Source organism: Pleurodeles waltl, chromosome 1_2 (genome assembly GCF_031143425.1).
Source record: "Pleurodeles waltl isolate 20211129_DDA chromosome 1_2, aPleWal1.hap1.20221129, whole genome shotgun sequence".
Taxonomy (NCBI): Eukaryota; Metazoa; Chordata; class Amphibia; order Caudata; family Salamandridae; genus Pleurodeles; species Pleurodeles waltl.
In genome coordinates, this window is record NC_090437.1 from 1222301471 (window position 1) to 1222321751 (window position 20281).

General features: G+C 44.0%; 1 protein-coding gene across 11 annotated transcripts in view; it reads left to right on the plus strand.

The window, feature by feature from the left end:
• The window catches only part of CTBP1 (C-terminal binding protein 1), a 1451962-nt gene that overhangs the window by 1415324 nt on the left and 16357 nt on the right, over window positions 1-20281 (plus strand). For all 11 annotated transcript variants that reach the window (XM_069204084.1, XM_069204092.1, XM_069204101.1 and 8 more), the window contains 2 exons: window positions 4043-4170; window positions 15422-15539. In XM_069204084.1, coding sequence (XP_069060185.1) covers window positions 4043-4170; window positions 15422-15539 — 246 coding nt within the window. The remainder of the gene's footprint in view (window positions 1-4042; window positions 4171-15421; window positions 15540-20281) is intronic.

Below are 20281 nucleotides of genomic sequence, written 5' to 3' on the forward strand. Positions count from 1 at the left end.
GTTCTCATTTACATTGGTCTGGCAATCACAAGGGACTATATCCTAAAGCACAGTTGGTTGGCACCATAATGACATTTTAAAAAATTGAGAATAAAGATTAGTCTGTGCTATCTGCTGTCATGAGGTGTTTCATTTAATGAATAAAATCAGTATCGGTGTTGGGATGCTATGTGTTCACAAACCTTTAGGGAAATTAAAAGTGATGGCCTTGCATTCATTGGGTGTGAAAGACGATACTCACAGACGTCAGTGCTGTGGGTACCGAAATGTGTTAATCCAGACAATTTAGCATCATAAACTCATAATATCCATTTGGTTGAGACTGAAGTGCTGTTGGGACGAATCTGTGCGATTTAACTTGTGACATCAGAATAGACCGCAAGACGTTAGTACATGTCTTCTCCACAAAGGCATCATATCAGGCAGATGTAAAGGTTGTGCAGTGGCTAGCAGTGCTCCAGGACTACAACATCAAGAGGCTGAGCCCATTTGTTCTGTTCACTGATTGCCACAGCTTAGTGTAGAACTGGAAAACAGTAGTGAAGTGTGCAGCGAGAGGCATATGATTTGTGGGTGTCTTAAAGTCACATTGGTATGATGTCATAATTGAGAATGAATGGAAGAACATGGAGAAGGCTGAAGGTGAGGATCTGAGGACTATCCTGAAGAACATGTTAGAAGCATGACCTATGGGAGATTGGAGGACAAAAAGGAATCTATATTGGTGATTTAGGATGGCTACAGATATGGAGCAAACGATAAATGATTATAGAGGTTTGCTGCAGGTGAGAAGAACACATTCACCATCCTTCGAGATTGCTGGAGTTAGGAGAGAAGGAATGGTGTTTTCGTTTTTACTGTTGATAATTCTGGACGAACAGAGTAATTTTATGATAAAGGTGTCAGTGAGAAATGTAATAGACTTTCTGGAATCTGTGTTAGAGCTTAACAGAAATATGTCAGGTATTATAAGTCCAGTGAAGTACAGATGTGCTCTCATGAAATAGACAAGCTTGTTTAAGGCGAGGGTGAGGGGACAAAAGAACAATGCACTGTAAATTCCCGGATTGTTAACTGGGGAAGAGGATCACAAAGGAAGGCATCCAATTAGTTTTAATAAGTGAATTTACTTGGAAGGAATTTGTAAGTGATAAGTTGTGGACATTATGTGGCTGAGATATTAATCCCATATTTGTCGTGATGAGCTGTAGGATTTTCAGTTTGTCTGGGTGAGGAAAAGGATTAGAAGAACTAAATTTAATCCTTGATGAACGAGAGAGATTTTAAAGTACACAGATGATGAAAGAATAAATGAAGAGTGATCAGAGTCTTGGAGGTACTATGTTGAGATAAGAGGTTGGGAAGTTGAGGGCACGATCAGCAGCGTATAATTTTTGTGAGGTTGAAGAGGTCCTCATGGCTGCAGTGGTCATTTATAAGGAAAGTACATGGCATGAGGTAGGGCACTTTAGGCAGTGGGTCAAGATGGAACAAAGGGTTTTTGGTTGAAGAAATGTATTATGGGGATCAAAGTGGATGGATGGGTGTACTGATGTACCTAGTGCCATCGTGAATTTGGCATAGGATTGGGAGTGCGTAATAAAAGGTTAGGTGAGTGTTTTAACAAGAGGAGGCGCAGTAAAGTGAACTGGGAACCAGAATCATGTAAAGACAAGAAATCAAAAAAGCAGAACACATATGTTTGTTATGTATCATTTTATTTATGTGATCAAGGATGAATTATGTTGTAGTTGCATACGGTAAACCGGCAGCCTTGGGACTAAGAGTTGTCCTATGTGAGTAGATTATAAAATGGGGAACACAGTATTTTAGTTGAAGGCTGTCTTTAGACCTGGATGTCTCTGTTATGGGTTGTGGGTTATCTATTGTTTCTCGCATGTATATCAGTATACACATACCTCTTCCAGTCATTTTCATACCCTGAAATATCACATTGCTTTCAAAAAAAAAAAAAAAGGTTTGTTTTTCCATGCTATGTAGGTGTGTGGACGTTGGGGGATACCTACGTTTTAATGGGGTATAGCAGAAATGTTTCTGTATACAGAAAAATACAAGCAAATGCACATTTGAGTAAAATGCAGGAATGTAGGTTTTGCCTCGATTTCCTCAAGTATTCTGAGACATTTTGTGAAGATCATAAAAATCAGAAACATGGTAATGGTACTACTGAAGCAACTTTGTGAATTTGTTTTCCCTCAAGTTATGAACATGGCCTTTAGATATGATCACATTGGTCTAGGTCTACCACATAAAAGCTCATCTCCCGAGGTACCTTCAAGCCTAATTGAAGATTGGTTAGTGCTTATGCTTTTTTGTAACCTACATTTGATTATTAGCACAGGCAGCTGTAAGTCTGGTTGTTAGTTTGCCAGTCATGATGCTGGATGTATTTTAGTTTCAGCTCCAAGTCTGTGAGTAGGAGCAATAGGTGAAGTGTATGTCAACAGCATCTTATTCTTTGAATGGAGTGCATCAGGATCACTATCTTGGATGGCTTGAATTGGTCTAGGCAACAAGGCTGAAGAAAAGTCCATTTAATGTGATGGTTCAGATTGACTTTACCGACTATCATTTATTTATAGGTTTTGTGATGGGCACCCTGTGAATTCCGTTGCCAACTCAGACTGCACCAATTTTCCAAAGGCCAGTTATTGTCTAGTATTTCCTTGCATTGAAGAGCTTTAATGCTGAGCAGCTCTTCTTCCACTTTCCCGCATGCTGAATTGCAGGAGAGTTTATGAAGCAGAATATAATGTGACAATAGCCTCTGCACTTTTGTAGTATGAGGGCTTTCATTTGTTTCCTTGAGGTTGACCGTGGCTAGAATTATGGAACTCTGTTGGTTCTGGAGCTCCTGGATATTATTGTAAGTCCGTTATTAGGTTGAGCATAGCAGCGCGCAAGCACTGCTTTTCTGACATGTTGGCATGTATCTGTGCTTTTAACCACGGACACCGCACGCCCATCGCTATCACTCGTTCATGGGCTTGCCTTTCAAAAATCCTTTGTTTTCGTTGGTGACTGCTTTAAGTTTGTCCCTCCTTAGGGCGGTTTTGTTACTGCCTTGGCCATCGACCCTGTTACATGGATAATTGCACTTTTGCCGATAACTGTGACTGCGAGTGAACTTCTTTTTCCTTTTCTCTCGTTGTTCGCGCTCACGTCGGTGCTTTGAATCTGCTCGCTTATGTCAACAGTTTTACTTTTTATTTTCAGTTTGTCTGGCAAGAAAAGTCCAGCTAGGAATTTACAATGCTACTACTCTTAACTCGAGCAAACACAAGACCCATTGCATTGTAAATGCTTGTTCTATTTGGAGGAGTTGCCTGCAGCAGGCTAGGTATAGGCGACGTAGGGACTGATTTGGTGTTGGTAAATGGGTTTCTTTGTCATAAATGTGACAGCTATCCTGTCTTACTTATTGAAAGTGCTCTATGACATTTGTTATAAGGCGGGAGGGATATCTGTCATGTTTGTGATGCAGTAACCTGTCTGCCAAACTCTAAACCAGGCCCTGGATGTTCAAAGACTGTGACATATGTCTGTTTGAGATTCACTTAAGAACAATTGTTTGGAGTCGTGCTAAAGCAAGGAAGGGTGTTACGCGTTTTAATTAGAACCAACATCCTCTTCTGGTGAAATGAATGTGTGGAGTCCTGTCTGTTGCAGACGAGTTTTGGTCACCATCTCCAAGATGTTAGGTTTTGGCTTCTGGACATTGATATACAAACCTCATTTATTGTAAAATTATAGTTTGTATTGAAGTAAATAGCATCCACTCCCTAGTGCCTGTAAAAGTATACATTTTCCCGCAGTGTGGGGTTGATGTAGATGTGAAAGCGAAAACTGAGGGCTAGATAATTCTGTTGAAAGCTGATTGGATGGTGACCTCGTGAGGTTGCAATTGTGTTCTTTGCATTGTTGAACCTTAATCACCTTATTGTTTCACTTACGTTTGGTTAGGGTTAATTTTTTGTATCTCTTTTCGTTGTCTTTTATCATATTTCCCCATGTCCCCCAGCTTCAGTCAGGGGCCACTGAAAGATGCGCCAAACCTGATCTGCACACCTCATGCAGCTTGGTACAGCGAGCAGGCCTCGATTGAAATGCGGGAGGAGGCAGCAAGAGAGATCCGACGGGCAATTACAGGTATTTACTGAACATGCAATGTTACAAGCATTAGTAGAACGCAGGGCAAATGGCTTGTTTTCTCCTTCTGAATTATCAATTTATACAGCTGTTGTGTCCTGCTGAAGTAGAACAGCTCTAGTAATTACGCTGCCCCAATTTCTTGAGACTTGCCTGATGCCTCCGGAGTTATCATGTGCCGGGAAGGTACTGATATGTATTATGTGTGATCTATGAAGAGGAGACCGAACCAGCGTTCTTGTAAACCTACTAGTCTGTTCTTGGTTCTTTTAACCCACCTCAAATGAGTAGGTGCATTGGAAATATTGACTAAGCGATGGCAGTAAAACAATAAACCCTGTCTGGCTTAAAGGCAGCTTTAAGGTTTTTTTGATGGATCCCCACGAAGCATGCCTGTGGTGCTTGGGGTTGGAACTTAACTCAGAACCTGCAACGTGTGCGCCCAGATGAATCCCAATGGCATATACGACCGCAAGGCAAAGCTTTACACCGCCAAACACTGAAAGACTCCACAATCAGTTAGTGTCAAAAGGAAGGTCCCATTCCAACGAAAGATCATCTTGGCAGTCTGTCATCAGGTAAGTCCAAAAAGAAGCTTAAGATGTCCAAGTAGGACTTGGTTGCTGTTCAACTTTAGCTAAGGCATGAGGATGTCAACATGCCTCTCGGTCCATTGTCATTGGTGCTGGTTCTGTGCTTATTTACAACCCAATTTCCCAGGCCTATCAGTGACACTGCAGCAGAATGAGGCATTCAGTGAAGCCATGCTGTGCCTTTTTGCCACCTTACTGGCTCCCTCAGGAGCGTTATTTAGCCTCAATGACCTCCAATTGGACTTTGCCAGCGACTTTTCCCTCAGCACCATTTGGACCCTTCAAACCTGTTTTGGGTTCTGAACTGCTCCAATGCCGACTTCTTTTCTTGTTTTACGATCTGCGTAGGTTCCTTTTGCGTCAACGTCCGTGCTGATGTGGATGAATTTGACCCCCAGAATACAGAGGACAATTGGTATGATGTATTACAGGATGCTAGTGGCTAGGGCACTTCACCAGACACCGGCCTAGTCTCTCCTCCTGGCCTTGCAACAGAAGAAAGCACTTCTTTAAGTCCTTTTGCCTGCATTTAAAGTAAAAACCAGTGCCCGGACAGAGGTCCTCCAACTAGGTGAGACAAGCACGGAACCTCTGTTGCCTTTTAACAAGGCGTTGATAGACACTTCTTTGGGCACGTGGGCAAAACCATTCTGTGGGCCCACAGTTAACAGGCAGATTGCTGTTGCCATCTCCCAGCACCTCAGAATGCAGAATGTTTAACTCTGCTCCCTACACCTGAGAGCTTGGTGGTGCAGGCATCTATGAGTATAGTAAACCCTACAGTCTTCACCACCGCACCTGATTGTGATCTAAGCGCATCGAAATATTTGACAAGCTTATGTTTTCTTCCACCAGTCCTGCTGTGTGCTCTGTCAAAGCCACCTGCCTCCTAGTTTGCTACTCCCACAAACTTTGGGACACAGTGGCCCATGTTTGCCAGCAGTTCTAGATGATGTAGTATGCCTAGCTCATGCCATTTAAGATGACTAGTGTGCAGCAAAATTTGTTATTTGCTGTATTGTGGGCATTACCGATTGCCTAGGCCAGGCAGTGGTTGCTAACAAGGCACTCAGATGTCATTCATCATGAGCTCTATAGGATTCTCTGAGGATGTCTAGGCATCCTGAATGAACATGCTCCTTGATGCGAATTTGGTCTTGCCCATTTTAACTGTAGTAGCGTCAAAGTACGTTCTTTTGGACTGTACACCTCAGAAAATGTAACCAGCAGTGTCGCCCCCTCCATGGCTATGGCAGGAGTGCTCAATACCATGAATGCCAGACCACAACACCGATGCGCCGTTTTTTTTATGGCAGAGCCCATGGTTCAAAAAGGCGACACCTAGGAAATCGGGAACAATAAGCAGCTCAATCCCCCGCTGCTGCAACTGCAAGTCCTCTTTAGAGTGCACTTCCCAGCACACAATCACCCTGTGAGAGGCAGGATTCAGTATTTCTTCCCAGGGTAGCAGTCAGCTACTTCAGAAAGAAGCCCTTTATATGTTACATCAGTGTTAGGCCCTTCTGTTCCTTTTCACCCTGCTGCACCTTGCACCACCATCCGCACAAGTGAATGAGGAAAGCCTGCCCATCTAGTGGCAGGAAATGTTGGCCCTTTAGGCCAAAGGGGCCATATAGAGGGCTCCAGCATCAGAGGTAGGAACTGGATGTTACTTCTGTTACTTCTTGCTACCGAAGAAGGTTGGAGTTCTTCGTCACATTTTAGATTTTTGTCCTCTCAGTGCCTTCCTGTGAAAGGATTAATTCAAGATGCTCACGCTAGCCCAGGTCCATTCTGCCCTGGACTCGACCTGCAGGATGCTTATTTACACATCCCTTTACTGCAGACACACAGACGCCCTCTGCGTCATGGTGGGACATGAGTTTTTTCAGTTTACAGTCCTCTGCTTTGCGAAGTGATGGCGGTGGCTGCAGCACTCCTTTGGAGAACTGACTGTTGAAAGCAGGCTCGCCCCAGGTAGTTGTAGACCACCTCCAAACAATAGCAAACATTGTAAGGGCTCGCTATCAACATGCCAAAGACTCCTTCGTAGATGCTCCTGTTCATCTGAGCCATTCTAAATACAGTATGATGCTCTTTCCCCCAGAGTGAAGAGGCCAGGTTGTTCGAGCTTTGTTTTCAAAGTTTCAGCCTCTGTCCTGAATCTCAGTGAAGGTCACACAGAAGCTGCTGGGATTACTGGCATCATGCATCCTGGTAGCAAATAATGCCAGATGGCACATGAGGCCTCTGCAGTGGGTTTTGAAGTCGTTGTGTGCACATCACTAGTGACATCTATCTGATTGTGTCCAGATTTCGGAAGAGACTGTAAAAGACCTGCAATGGTTGCTGGACAGCAGCTGGGGCAGTGGCAGACCCCTCCCCTTACGCAACAAAGTTGAAAGTGGGGATGGATGCATTGCTTCTTGGCAGGGGGAAGTCATCTGGGAGAGGCAGATATCAGAGGACTCTGGTCCCTGGTGGAGACCTGACATTAATCTGTTGGGAGTTGAGACAATTTATTTGGCACGGAAGGCCTTCCTGCTCACCATCAGAGACGCTGGTACTGGTGCCCATGCACCACTATTGTGTTACAGCAACAACCAGGGGGAAGTTGTGTCCTTGGTCCTGTGCCAGAAGGCTCTACACCTCTAGAAGTGACTGCATCTCCAGGGGATTTCCCTTGTGGTGATACACCTGGCAGGATTTTCAAATGTCAGTGCTGACAAACTCATCCATCAATGCCTAGTGGATCATGAATGGCAGTTGAAACTAGAAATGATGTAGAGTGTCTTCCAGGAGCCGAGCGACATCACCTACAGGTGAGCAGGAGTACTGCTTGAAATGTTTCCAGATCCAGTCTGATGTCTGGGGAGTATTCACAAGATAAGGAATCTGTGGTTAAAGTATCTGCCCTAAAGAACATTCTCAAAGTTAAGTTGCTTGTTTAACAGTGCCTGCAGTTTCATTTAGCAAGACGCAAAAAAACAATCACACCAAATAAGAGTCAGTGTAGTACCAAATGGGTTTATTATAACATACAAGTAATGATATGTGCTGTCTGGGGTACAGGAGTGTTTATTTTACAAGCTAATATAGTGAATGAATTAGTTGAAGAGTATTCTTTGGTGGACTAAGCCCGGGACAGGTCCTCAAATAGGCTGCAGGATCACAAGATGGTTAATCACAATTGCACACGAAGGGGAACTTCCATTCAAGACTCTGGCCACACAGACATACACACTTACAGTTACACACTAGTTTTATATGCAGCTAAGATGCAAGTTATCCAGTAAACCTAATGATATAACCTGAATCCCTTGTGCAGAACTCCTGAGATCATGAGATAGCAGTGAGACCGTAAATCAGGCATACTCGATCTGATGAAGAAATTTAAAAGACATAAGGCAGCAAACAGGTTTGCAGACCTCTAATGTATATGACAACTAACAACAACCTAAAACAGCAACCAAGCACCCTGGATATCATAATTTCATAAGGAGATGGTCGGAAGGCGAGGCTCTACTCAGTAGTAGCCCAGTCTCGCTTGACGGAATGGGAGAATTTGCTTCTGAAATTGTCCCATCCAAACGACAGTCCCACATGATGTACAGATCTGAAACTAACAAGGTGAAGAAGAACTTATGAGTTTACCCAAAGATTCCCTCACTGACATACACAGGCCTCTTACTTCACCAACAGTACTATGCCCCCTAACCTGAATGCCTAGAAACTCTAAGAAACAATCGGAAATGACTAGACCCTTCTCTTTAAAAGGAAAGAAAGTTTCAGGAAATGTGTGAGGGGAACTATATAGGAGACAACATGGTCACGCGTATATTGTAGCATGTACAGAGTACAACATATAGTTGTTAAATTTTAGTTTTACTATTATACAAATCAGTCTCATTGGGAGAAGAAGCAGTGAAGTAAGTCAACTGTTTTTATTATTTCTTTAACAATGAGAAATATTATACTGTTGGTAGGAAGCTGGCCTGGTGTGTGGTGGGTACCCAATGTACTTACACCATATACCAGGTCCAGGTATCCCCTCTTAGTGAAGTGTAGGCAGTGTCTAGAAGCCAGGCTCCCTAGAGGTAGCTGTGGATGAGCAGCCAAGGCTTATCTAGGAGACATGCAAAGATCATGCAGTACCACTGTAGTCACACACCACTTACACACATGAAAGAAAACACTCCGTTGTACAAAAATAAAGTTACTTTATTTTTGGTCACACAATACCACAAAGTACTAGAAGGGCAACCCTTGAATAGGAGGTGAGTAATACACTATTTATATACAGTAGTAAACAGTAATGGGCACAGAAAAGGTTGGAAAACAGTGCAAATTAGGATAACCAATAGTGACCCTAGGGGGAGCCCAAACCATATACTAAAAAAATGGAATGTGTAGAGGGGAGCTGGAAGTACTAGAAAACCGCAGAGGTAAGTAACACAGTACCCCCCAGCGACCAGGAAAGCAGGAGTAAATCACTGGAATTTCCCCAAACCACCCAAAAGGAAGGAAAGAAAGATACCCAGACAAGACTGCAAGAAACCAGCATTGGATTCCTGTAGAGGAAGACCTGTGGAGAGAGGCGACCAAGTCCAACAGTCACAGTGGAGTCCAGGAGGAGTAGGAGCTACTACCCACCCAGCTGTACTTGCAGTAGTTGGTCGACGGTGATGAAGAGAAGATCAGCACTGCAGCCGGCAAAGAGTTCCTGAGGGATGCAGAATATGTCCCACGCTGGAAGGAAGATTGCAGACAGGTGTCGGTGCAGGAATTCAACAAAAAGCCTTGGCAAAGGCAAATTTGCTGTTAGTGGAAAAGTGGTGCTGCCGGGGGCCAGCAATGCCCAAGTTGATTCAACACAGGAGAGGGAGTTGGAGGGGACCCTCAGTGACAGAGCCAGCCCACAGTAGCAGAGGCAGCACCCACAGGAGTCCCACAGGACGGGGACACAGAAGTTGAAGAAGGAGCCCTCGCAGCACTACAGGAAGGGAACCATGCAGAGGGCTGTGTGTCGCAGGAAGGAGTGCTGGGGGATGGAGCTACACATAGCCTGAATATCCCTGGGAGGAGTTGCAAACAAGCCTTGGCAGCTGCAAGAGACGTGGTGCACAGGGGTACTGTTCTGCGTGGGAAGGCAAGGGCTTACCTCCACCAAAGTTCGACAGCTGGCAGAGAGGACCAAGGGGACTACTCCGTACCCCCACCACCCATGATGCAGGATCGACATAGCTCAGGATGAGAGGAGATCCACGCAGTTGGTCGTCATTGCAGTAGGTACCTACAGATGCAGGGGAGTGACTCCTTTACTCCAAGGGAGCTTGCTTCTTGGTGCACACTGAAGACTTGCCGCCCTCAGAGGATGCACTGCCTGGGAAATGTTGCAGTTGCTGGAAGGAGCTGGAGAAACAATGTTGCAAAGCAGAGTCGACGCTGTAGCTGCAGATTGTAGGTTACTGTGAAATCCAGTTGCGGTTCCAGTGGCCAGAGGTCAAAGTAAACTTTGCAGAGGAGTCCTGCTGGAGTCTTGCACGTCAAATCTCAGGGCCCACCCAAGAGAGAGACCCTAAACAGCCCTGAAAAGGGGTTTGGTCACCTAGCTAGGTGACCACCTTTCAGGAGGGTGCTCTGAGGTCGCCTGCCTGGCCACTCAGATGCTCCCAGTGGTCCCTGCCAACCTTGAATTCAAGATGGCAGAACCCAGGGACCCTCTGGAGGAACTCTGAACACCACCCCTGGAGTGGTGATGGAAGGGGGAGTGGCCACTCCCCTTTCCTTTGTCCAGTTCTGTGCCAGAACAGGGATTGTTCTCTAAATGTGCCCTTTAAAGCATACCAGTGGCTTTGGGAGGCTACCCCTCCTAAGCCAGTCACACCTATTTCCAAAGGGAGAGGTGTTACCTCCCTCTCCCAAAGGAAATCCTTTGTTCTGCCTTCCTGAGCTTGATCAGATCAAGCAGCAGGAGGGCAGAGACCTGTCTGAGGGGTGGCAGCAGCTTGGGCTGCCCCGAAAACCCTAAAAGACTGGTAGTAAAAATGGTGGGGGACCTCTAAGGCGCCCCAGAGTGCATGGAATCATACTTGCAACAGTATTGGGGTATGATTCTGACATGTTTGATACCAAACATGCCTAGGTTCGGAGTTGCCATTATGTAGCTGGGCATAGGTAGTGACCAATGTCCAGTGCACGCGTAAAATGGCGTCCCCGCACTCTTGAAGTCCATGAAAATGGCACTGGAGTTCGTGCTAGTACAGTGGTGCCCTCTGGAAACGCGTCCCAATTTAGATAATTTACTCACTCTGGGACTCGTTTTAAGCCGATGAATCTTTTGACCCTGATTGAAGACACCTTAAGACGTGATAACTAGTCAACATGTCAATCAATAAGTCAATAACGTCATCAATAGTCACCATGACAAATCAATTGGATTAATCAATAACCTTAATAAGACTTGGAAACCACCATTACCTTTCAGTCATGAATAACCACACCAGTTTAGTACAATTTTATGATGTTTATTCCCTATTGATTACAATTCTACTAGTAAGTTTATTAGTCTCAAAACCATGAAACACATCAGCATTGTCATAATATGGCAACTCGAATAAGATTTCATTGAAGCAAAGATCACGAATATTAGGACATAACACGATGTCAACATAGGTTAACCTTAGCAGAGTATCATTAGAGCATTATTCAACAAAGCATTGATTCAGTCATTTGTCTATTTGCGTCCGTTTAGTGAACCCCTTAACTAACCTCGAATTAGCATTGGCATGCTGGGCTTCATGCAAAACAATTTAGCCACACAAATTTAGAAAACATCTATCTGTGGTCTCTGTCAAAAGAAGCAGTTGGTACCTAGAAAGGAAAGGCAAACAGACAATTACAATTTCATCATTATATAGTTACCCTCCGTAATGGGTCAGTATACTGAGTCAGTCTTCGTCCTCCGGACATAAGTTGTTTCGCCATCTGCCAGGCAGCACAGCAAAGTTCAGCAAGACGGGGTAAGTAGGGACATTTCCCTCATAAAGAGTAGAAGTATAGAACGGGCAAGATAAGGGTGAGGATGGTTTGAAGAACCAAACAGCAAAGTCTCTAGGCAGAGTGACAAAGTGTCTGGGTCATAGCAAAAGTTCACAATGGCATCTCCTAATGGCTCCTCGTGTCAAAGGTTTTTATCCCTTTTCTGTTGTACAGTCCCCTAATTTCTAATTGGGTAGGGTTGGCACCCCACTATCTTCATCCAATGGGTTTCCAGTGGTACTATCAAAATTGTCACCTCATAACAGTTCACGCGTAGTTTATTGGTTCTGGTGATTGACGTCTGAATGTCTGGTATGATTTCATCTTCTTGTGGTCCTCTCGTATCCCCAGTCAGTAGGTCCATTGTCTATACTGGTTTAGGCGACTTTGTACCTGTAACAAGTCTACACTGTTGCTTTCAGCAAGAATGTTTCCTTGAGCAAGTCGAATTTCATGAGAACGGCTCTACTACAGTTACACTCATCTTCTAGCTTCTGGAAAAATACGATTACATGTCCTTCAGCAAGTCAGCACACTGCACGTTAGAAAAACACATTTAATATGAAACCGGGCAGCTAGGCCCCTACTCATGCTAACTAAGGCCTAGTGAATTAATTAGCAAAACCTTAATATATATCTCTTAATACTAATACAGAATCATACATTAATAACTCAATTTTAGTCAATTTCATTAGTCCCTGTATATATTGGTGGCCACTCCCCGTGGGCACATTTCAGACTCACGTTTAGTATATTTTCTATGTGGCATTATTATGCATTAGTTGATAAATATTTCATGTTAATTTTGATTATAAGAGCTACGCTCCATCACCTCACACACAGGAACATGCAGCCTGTCCTCTGGGCTAGGAGACCTGCCATAGGGGTGACTTATAGTGTCCTGGTGCAGTGACCTATGGTGAAAAGGATGCATGCACCCTTTCACGCAGGTTGCAATGGCAGGCCAGCAAAACACTTTAGACTCCCCATGGGTGGCATAATGCATGTTGCAGCCCATGGGGATCCCCTGGTGCCCCAGGGCCCTGGGTCCTGTGTAACATATACCAGGGACTTACATGGGGGCACCAGTATGCCAAATGTAGGGAGAAGAAGGTACAGTTACCAAGTTAGAAGGGAGAGAGCATAATCACTGGGGTCCTGATTAGCAGGATCCCAGTGAACACAGTCAAACATTGCCTACACTGTTGAAATGTAATGTACAAAAAGATGCAGAATGCAATAAAATAAATGTAAATAAAAGTGAGACCACTAGTAAGGAAATCTAGATGCATTTTAAATGTATGTTGTGGTTTTACCAGCCTCAAACAAAGGGACCTAGGAAATAAGTAAGACTGTTTTATTCAGTAGGCCTTGCTCCTGAGGTGAAATTGACTATGCGGTATCTCATTTGTCCTGCGTGCCTGCAGGTTTTCAGTGCCCACTGTTTGTCTCAGCATGAAGTACACTTACACTCTATTTTGCAGTCACATTTAGGTTGTCTCTACACCACTGAGAAAAGGCACGAGAGTGCTGAATGGCAGCTGTTAACATTCTCCTCTCCAAGGTGCGGTGGAGTTCAGCCTTATGTGTGACAGTTCTGGGACCCGAGTTCTAAGTCTTCGAACTCGCAATGCAGCAAAACAAGATGCTAAAGAATGAAGGACTTCAACTTGGGTTTTAGGAACGTACCATAGTCCTCAAAATAAAGGTTGTGTGAGGGAAATTAAACACAGAGACCAGGGATAGGGAGAATGTGAGACCTGGGACAAAGTGAATACAAGAAAACAGTACTTTCTAGACGCTAAAGATTTCAAATAAAGCTACAAAAAAAATCAACATTCGCCCTCCAAGACCTCAGAATAACTAGGCATTTAGACTTTATCCCCCCAAAACAATTTGACGTATTTGACTAAAATAACATCGAAATAACCACACTTAATCATTAGAAGTGTACAGAAACGCTTACTGTATCGGAACCTAAGTTGCTCTAAGCGTACAATATCTGGCTTGGGTCAGGTTGAGGGCCTCTAGAGCCGAACCACCACGCAGAGCAACGCGCCGCACACTTCACTTTCACATGGGTTAAGTTGAAAGGTCACAAGACCCATTCCTGAACTGCTAACCTTCAAAAGGTTAACTCTCCAAACCTCCCACCAAGACGTGATACGGGGTGGGATCCCTGATCCTTGTGGAAAAATTCCCATAACCTGATGTATCACAACTACAGGCCAAACGTGGCAGTTAATTGTTAAAGGCAGATATCCAATAACCAGCTGCTACTGCTCTGCTGTATCTGGTCAAGCATCCATCCTTGGATGGTCGTGGGGGCATAGACCTCCTCGGGGAGCAATCTGTCAGTGTCTCCTGTTCACCTAATGCTGCCTTTTCCAGCCCTTTTAATCCCCAGGTCTGAGAGGTAGACACTGGGCAGACTTCAAGTGAAGACCCCGCGGCTTCACACCCTACGGTGTGGCCAAACATCTGGGAGGCCAGCCGCAAAATGTTACCAGGTCTAGCTTACCATATTGCAAGCCCCAGACCCTCGTCAGACATAGTGTCAGTAACTTTCTGCAGCTCCCACTTCAAGCAGACCAGCTGCAGATGCGCCTCGCCAAGCATGCAGGCATGATTCATTCTCAGTCACAGCACTGCTCCTGAAAGGAGGAGCCTACACCCGAAGCATTGAGGCAATAGGATTATGAATGTTTACGGCCAGGAGGAGCACGGTCCAGAGAATACATACATATTAGTTCAGTTGCAAAGTTTGTGTTCTGCTGTGGCCATGGCATAACAAATAACACTGTATGACATTTTATAACAATTGGGTGGTGTGCACGAATTAAAGTATACAGTTCCAGTAGCTGTATAACAGTTAATTAAAAACATGATATAAAGGTTCAAAAAAAGAACTAGCATTCAATCTTAAAATCGAAAATCCATGACGATTCTATCCTTACCACAAGCCATGCGGACCATCTATATAGGTGGCAACTCAGAAAACTATTATTTGTCATCGGGCCTGTAACAAGGGGACAAAGCAGCAGCACAGCGTCTCACACCCTGCACTGACACATGAAGGAGAGTGCAGTGGCGTCCTGTCCAAGAGCATAAAGTGCAGCGTCGCCTCTACCCCAAGCATGCAGCTACGGAACTGCTGCAGGAGCGCATCCCATTCTGAAAGGCCGACTCTGCTTGGAAATGTCTCTAATCGGAACTTTATATAGAAGGAGAGCGCCATTTCCGGTGCAGCTGATGTTGTATGTATTAGTACAAAAATTGCATTTTGTATTGTGTTGTTCCCTGACAGGAACTAATACTGCATCACATTAAAAGTGTTTACACCACGTCACTTCCTTTCCTTATGATAGATTAGATAAAATAACCAATCATGCACTCATTGAGGTCTCCCCATACGTGAATCTGTTTTGAACAGCTGTATAATTTGTTTTTCATGTTAGAGATTTAGAATTCTTACAAAATAGTTGTGTGGGGGGTTTAACGACAAATGATCTATATTTTAGGAGTCATGTGTCAGTTAGTAAATTGATTAATGCGTTGGGGTGTATTAATTCACAACTAGGCATGCTATAAACTCGATGCTTTGTATTGATCTTCAGGTCGCATTCCAGACAGCCTGAAGAACTGTGTTAACAAAGACCACTTGCCCACAACTACACACTGGGCCAGCATGGATCCGGGGGTCGTTCATCAGGAGCTGAACGGTGCCGCGTACAGGTAAGGATCTGGGCCACACGTAAATCAGGTGCAGTGCTAATCCACTGCACCTGAGGAGAGCGTCACAGCAGTCCTCATTGACGCAGTACATTTATTAAATAAACCACTGAAAGGGAATGAGATTTCCTTGGCAATCACTGTTGTTTACATACTAATTTTACAAATATTTTCCTTCTGGGCTAATACCTTCTCTCAGTATATACTGCTTGGGGGCCTTTGGGTTTTAAGGTTCTTGTGAAGACGCAGAAGTTTGGCACTAAAGTCTTGTACCAGCACTTAACAAACAGTTAACAAATGCCAGCCACTGCTTCCATTCATAGATAAACACAGAAATACAGATAATCTGAAGTTTAGAGGCAGGGCTCAAACACTGGATCTCCGAAGCCAAGGTACCTCACTCGAGCGTTGCCGCTTCCCCACAATGACATTCTCCAGAGCTTCCCAAAATCAAAAGACTCCATCTAGCTCTGCGCCGCTCAACATTTGAACACACCAGAGATCCCCAGTCCCACGAGTCCAAAAGGGTGAGACGCTTCATAGCTTTAGACCAGATTTTGTTTCAACAGAAACGTTATGATGACCGGGTGTGAGACAAAAGGACCCATTGAGGTGGCGAGGAGTGAGACCGTGCTCCTAAAGGAGCCATTTGGAATTGAAGAAATGTATTTGCGTCTGACTGTGGTTGGATTCATTCTTGTGCAGAACACTGCAATAGTGTTTTTGAATGCATCCCAACCAAACCTTTTCAGTGTTTGATGAATTGCTAATACTCCTAATCTCAGTCTTGTATGGTTATCTTTACTTTTCATTCTCTATGTTTCTCCTTCCTTGTAGAGAGGTTCAGTAGTGCATGTCTGGTTGTAATATTGCACTGCTTACTGAGCGTTTCTAATTGGGTGCGCTTGTAAGAATGAGAAAATAAATAACAGTAGATAGCATCTAACTCAAATGATTGAGAGAATTGCTTTTCTTAAACTCCCGAAAAAGCTCTCCCACTTTGTGTTTAATATTGTTTCATATTTCAAACACAAATAGTTGTTACTAACATTAATACACGACACATCGATTACACCCCGACCCGGCATCTCAGCTCCGCCGACCTCGCCCTCGGAACCCTCACACGCGTCCACAGAACTGCAACCGGCGATAGATCATTCTCCAAAATGTGGAACACCCTTCCCACCCACTTGCGCCAGACCAAAGACCTCCTTACCTTCAGGAAACTTTTCAAGACCTGGCTGTTCGAGCAGCAGCAGCACCTTCCCCCCCTCCCCATATCAGCACCTTGAGACCCTCACGGGTGAGCAGTGCGCTTTACAAATTCCTGATTGAACATCAATAACAGAAAATAATAAACAAACTTTTACATAGGTGTGCGTTCAACAAATACATATTTTTTTCTGGAATTCCACGTCAAACAATGTAGTCTGAAATTGCAGCATTGTTAATGCCACTTTTTCATGCTCTAATTTTCCCTTCATCATTCATTTTCTGTGAAAATAATTTCCATTTGCCCAAATGCTATTTTTATTCCTAAAAGCGTTTCTTCCATTCCTTACCGTTAGATTTTTTTAAACAGTAGCTCTCGTTGGATTGCAGAATACACGATCCTCAGTTACAAAAAAGTGATGAGTGGAATGCGCATGTTAATATCAGCCACTGATAATTATATGGGCTGTATCCTAGTCCATCGTTTTTAGGTCTTGCATGTGCTGTTTGCTGGGAGGGGTATTGTTTACTGTAAGTGGCTTGAAGCCCTACCATTATTACCATTAGTTGGCAGTTATCATTCTTCTTTAACCTCTTTAGCTGCTCGGCCTCTCTTCTCCCCATCCCACCCTAGTGCTGAGCCCTTTTATGGCTAATTGGGGAAGTTCGCGCTTAGGCCTTCATAACTTTTTGTCCACATAAGCTATCCATGCCAAATTTGCGTCCTTTTTTCCCAACATCCTAGGGATTCTAAAGATACCCATAGTTTGTGGGTACCCCTGGAGGAGACCAAAAAATTAGCCAAAATATAGCAAAAATTTCGTTTTTCATTAAAAAATTAAAAAAATGGGAAAAAGGGCTGCTGAAGAAGGCTTGTGTTTTTCCCCCCTGAAAATGGCATCAACAGAGGGTTTGCAATGCTAAAATTGCCATCTTCCCAGCATTCAGGAACAGGCAGACTTGAATCAGAAAAACACATTTTTCAACACAATTTAGGCATTTTACTGGGACATACCCCATTTTTACTATTTTTTGTGCTTTCAGCCTCCTTCCAGTTAGTGACAGGAATGGGTGTGAAACCAATGCTGGATCCCCGACAGCTAAACATTTCTGTAAAGTAGACAAAATTCTGAATTCAGCAAGGGGTCATTTGTGTAGATCCTACAAGGTTTTCCTGCAGAAAATAACAGTTGAAGTAAAAAAAAAAAAATATATTGAAATTGAGGTGAAATAAACAGCCACTTTTCTCCACGTTTTACTCTGTACCTTTTTCTTGCAATGTCAGATTTTAAAAAACAATATAACGTTACGTTTGCTGGACTCTTCTGGTTGCGTGGATATATAGGGCTTGTAGGTTCATCAAGATCCCTAGGTACGCAGAGCCAATAAATGAGCTGCACCTTGCAATGGGTTTTCATTCTATACCGGGTATACAGCAATTTGTTTGCTGAAATATAAAGAGTGAAAAATAGGTATCAAGAAAACTTTCATATTTCCAAAATGGGTATAAGATAAGGTGTTGAGAAGCAGTGGTTATTTGAACATCTCTGAATTGTGGGGTGCCGTAGTATGTGAATTACAGGCAATTTCTCAAATAGACGTCTTTTTTACACACTGTCTTACATTTGGAAGGAAAAAATGTAGAGAAAGACCAGGGGCAATAACACTTGTTTTGCTATTCTGTGTTCGCCCAAGTCTCCCGATAAAAATGGTACCTCATTTGCGTACCTATTGCTCGCCACAGGAAACGCAACATGGACACATCACATTTTTAAATTGAAATCTGACATGTTTTTTTAAAAGTGCCTAGCTGTAGATTTTGGCCTTTAGCTCAGCCGGCACCTAGAGAAACCTCCCAAACCTGCATATTTCTTAAAACTAGACACCTAGGGGAATCCACGATGGGGTGACTTGTGGGGCTCTCACCAGGTTCTGTTACCCAGAATCCTTTGCAAACCTCAAAATGAGGCCAAAAAAACACTTTTTCCTCACATTTTGGTGACAGAAAGTTCTGGAATCAGAGAGAAGCCACAAATTTCCTTCCACCCAGCGTTCCCCCTAGTCTCCCGATACAAATGGTACCTCACTTGTGTAGGATAGGCCTAGCGCCAGCGACAGAAATGCCCCAAAACACAACGCGGACACATCACATTCTCCCAAAGAAAACAGACCTGTTTGTTGCATTTTGGCCTTTAGCTCAGCCGGCACCTAGGGAAACCTACCAAACCTGCACATTTTTGAAAACTAGACACCTAGGGAAATCCAAGATGGGGTGACTTGTGGGGCTCTCACCAGGTTCTGTTACCCAGAATCCTTTGCAAACCTCAATATTTGGCCAAAAAACACGTTTTCCTCACATTTCGGTGATAGAAAGTTCTGGCATCTGAGAGGAGCCACAAATTTCCTTCCACCCAGCATTCCTCCAAGTCTCCTTATAAAAATGGTACCTCACTTGTGTGGGTAGGCCTAGTGCCCGCGAAGGGAAAAGATCACACAACGGTCAATGGTGTTCCTTACATGAGTGCAATTGTTGACCCTAGGGTGATCCATTCCTGACGCAGGCACTAGGTACAGGCACTAAAGTGGGGTAGTGTTTTTATCAGGGCAGGTGGGGAAACACTGGGTGGTAGGAATTGTGTGGATCCCAGCATATTCCTGTAGTTTGTGTGACAGAAATGCAAGAACAAATATAGTTTTTATTCAACATTTCAGCTTTGCTCTGGGTAAGAAAACTTTGGGAAATCCACACAAGTCACACCTCTGTGGACTCCCCCGCATGTCTAGTTTCCAGAAATGTTTGGGTTTAGTATGTTTCCCTATAAGGCCGCCGAGCCCAGGACCAACAACACAGGTGCCTGCCTTACAAAACCATTTTGTTTTGTGATAGATAATTTTGATGTCTCCACAATACGATTTGGGCGGTGGAAATTGGGGCTGAACTAAATTGGGGAGCTCCCAAGAGAACACTCTCTCTCTGTGCTTGCCGCTGCATGCACCTGCTCTCTGGGTTGGGCTAACACGCTATTGTCCTGTTGCACAGACTGTGCTTGCGAAGGGACAGCAGCACTGTCCTCATCCCCTCCCTCATAATTACTGGAAGAGGAGTTATCGAATGACTCTTCAGACTAAAAATTGCCATTGTCTTATCCCTCAGATGCTGTCTCAGTATCTGCTGTCTCAGTCTCTGATCCTATGTCAGAGCTGTCCTCTATAACCCGAGTGAGGGCTTGAGCAGCAGTCATCCAAAGAGATGCCATCTCTGCTACTGGCTAAACTGTTGCTCTAAAACACTAGCCTACGTAGACAGTCACAAAATTGCTGGTGTGTGTGGTTGTGTAATACGTGCAACAGGAGAGGTCACCTTACTTTTGCTTTTTCCCTCTATCAGCACGTTCTTTCAAGACGCTCAAACACCTTGTCACACCAATTGTCACAGTCTTTAGCACCTAATCACAAGACTTACTTGACTTTTTTTTATTGCTGCCTAAAAGCTACAGTTGAAACGTGTCAGGTGAAGTATGTGCATTGCTTTG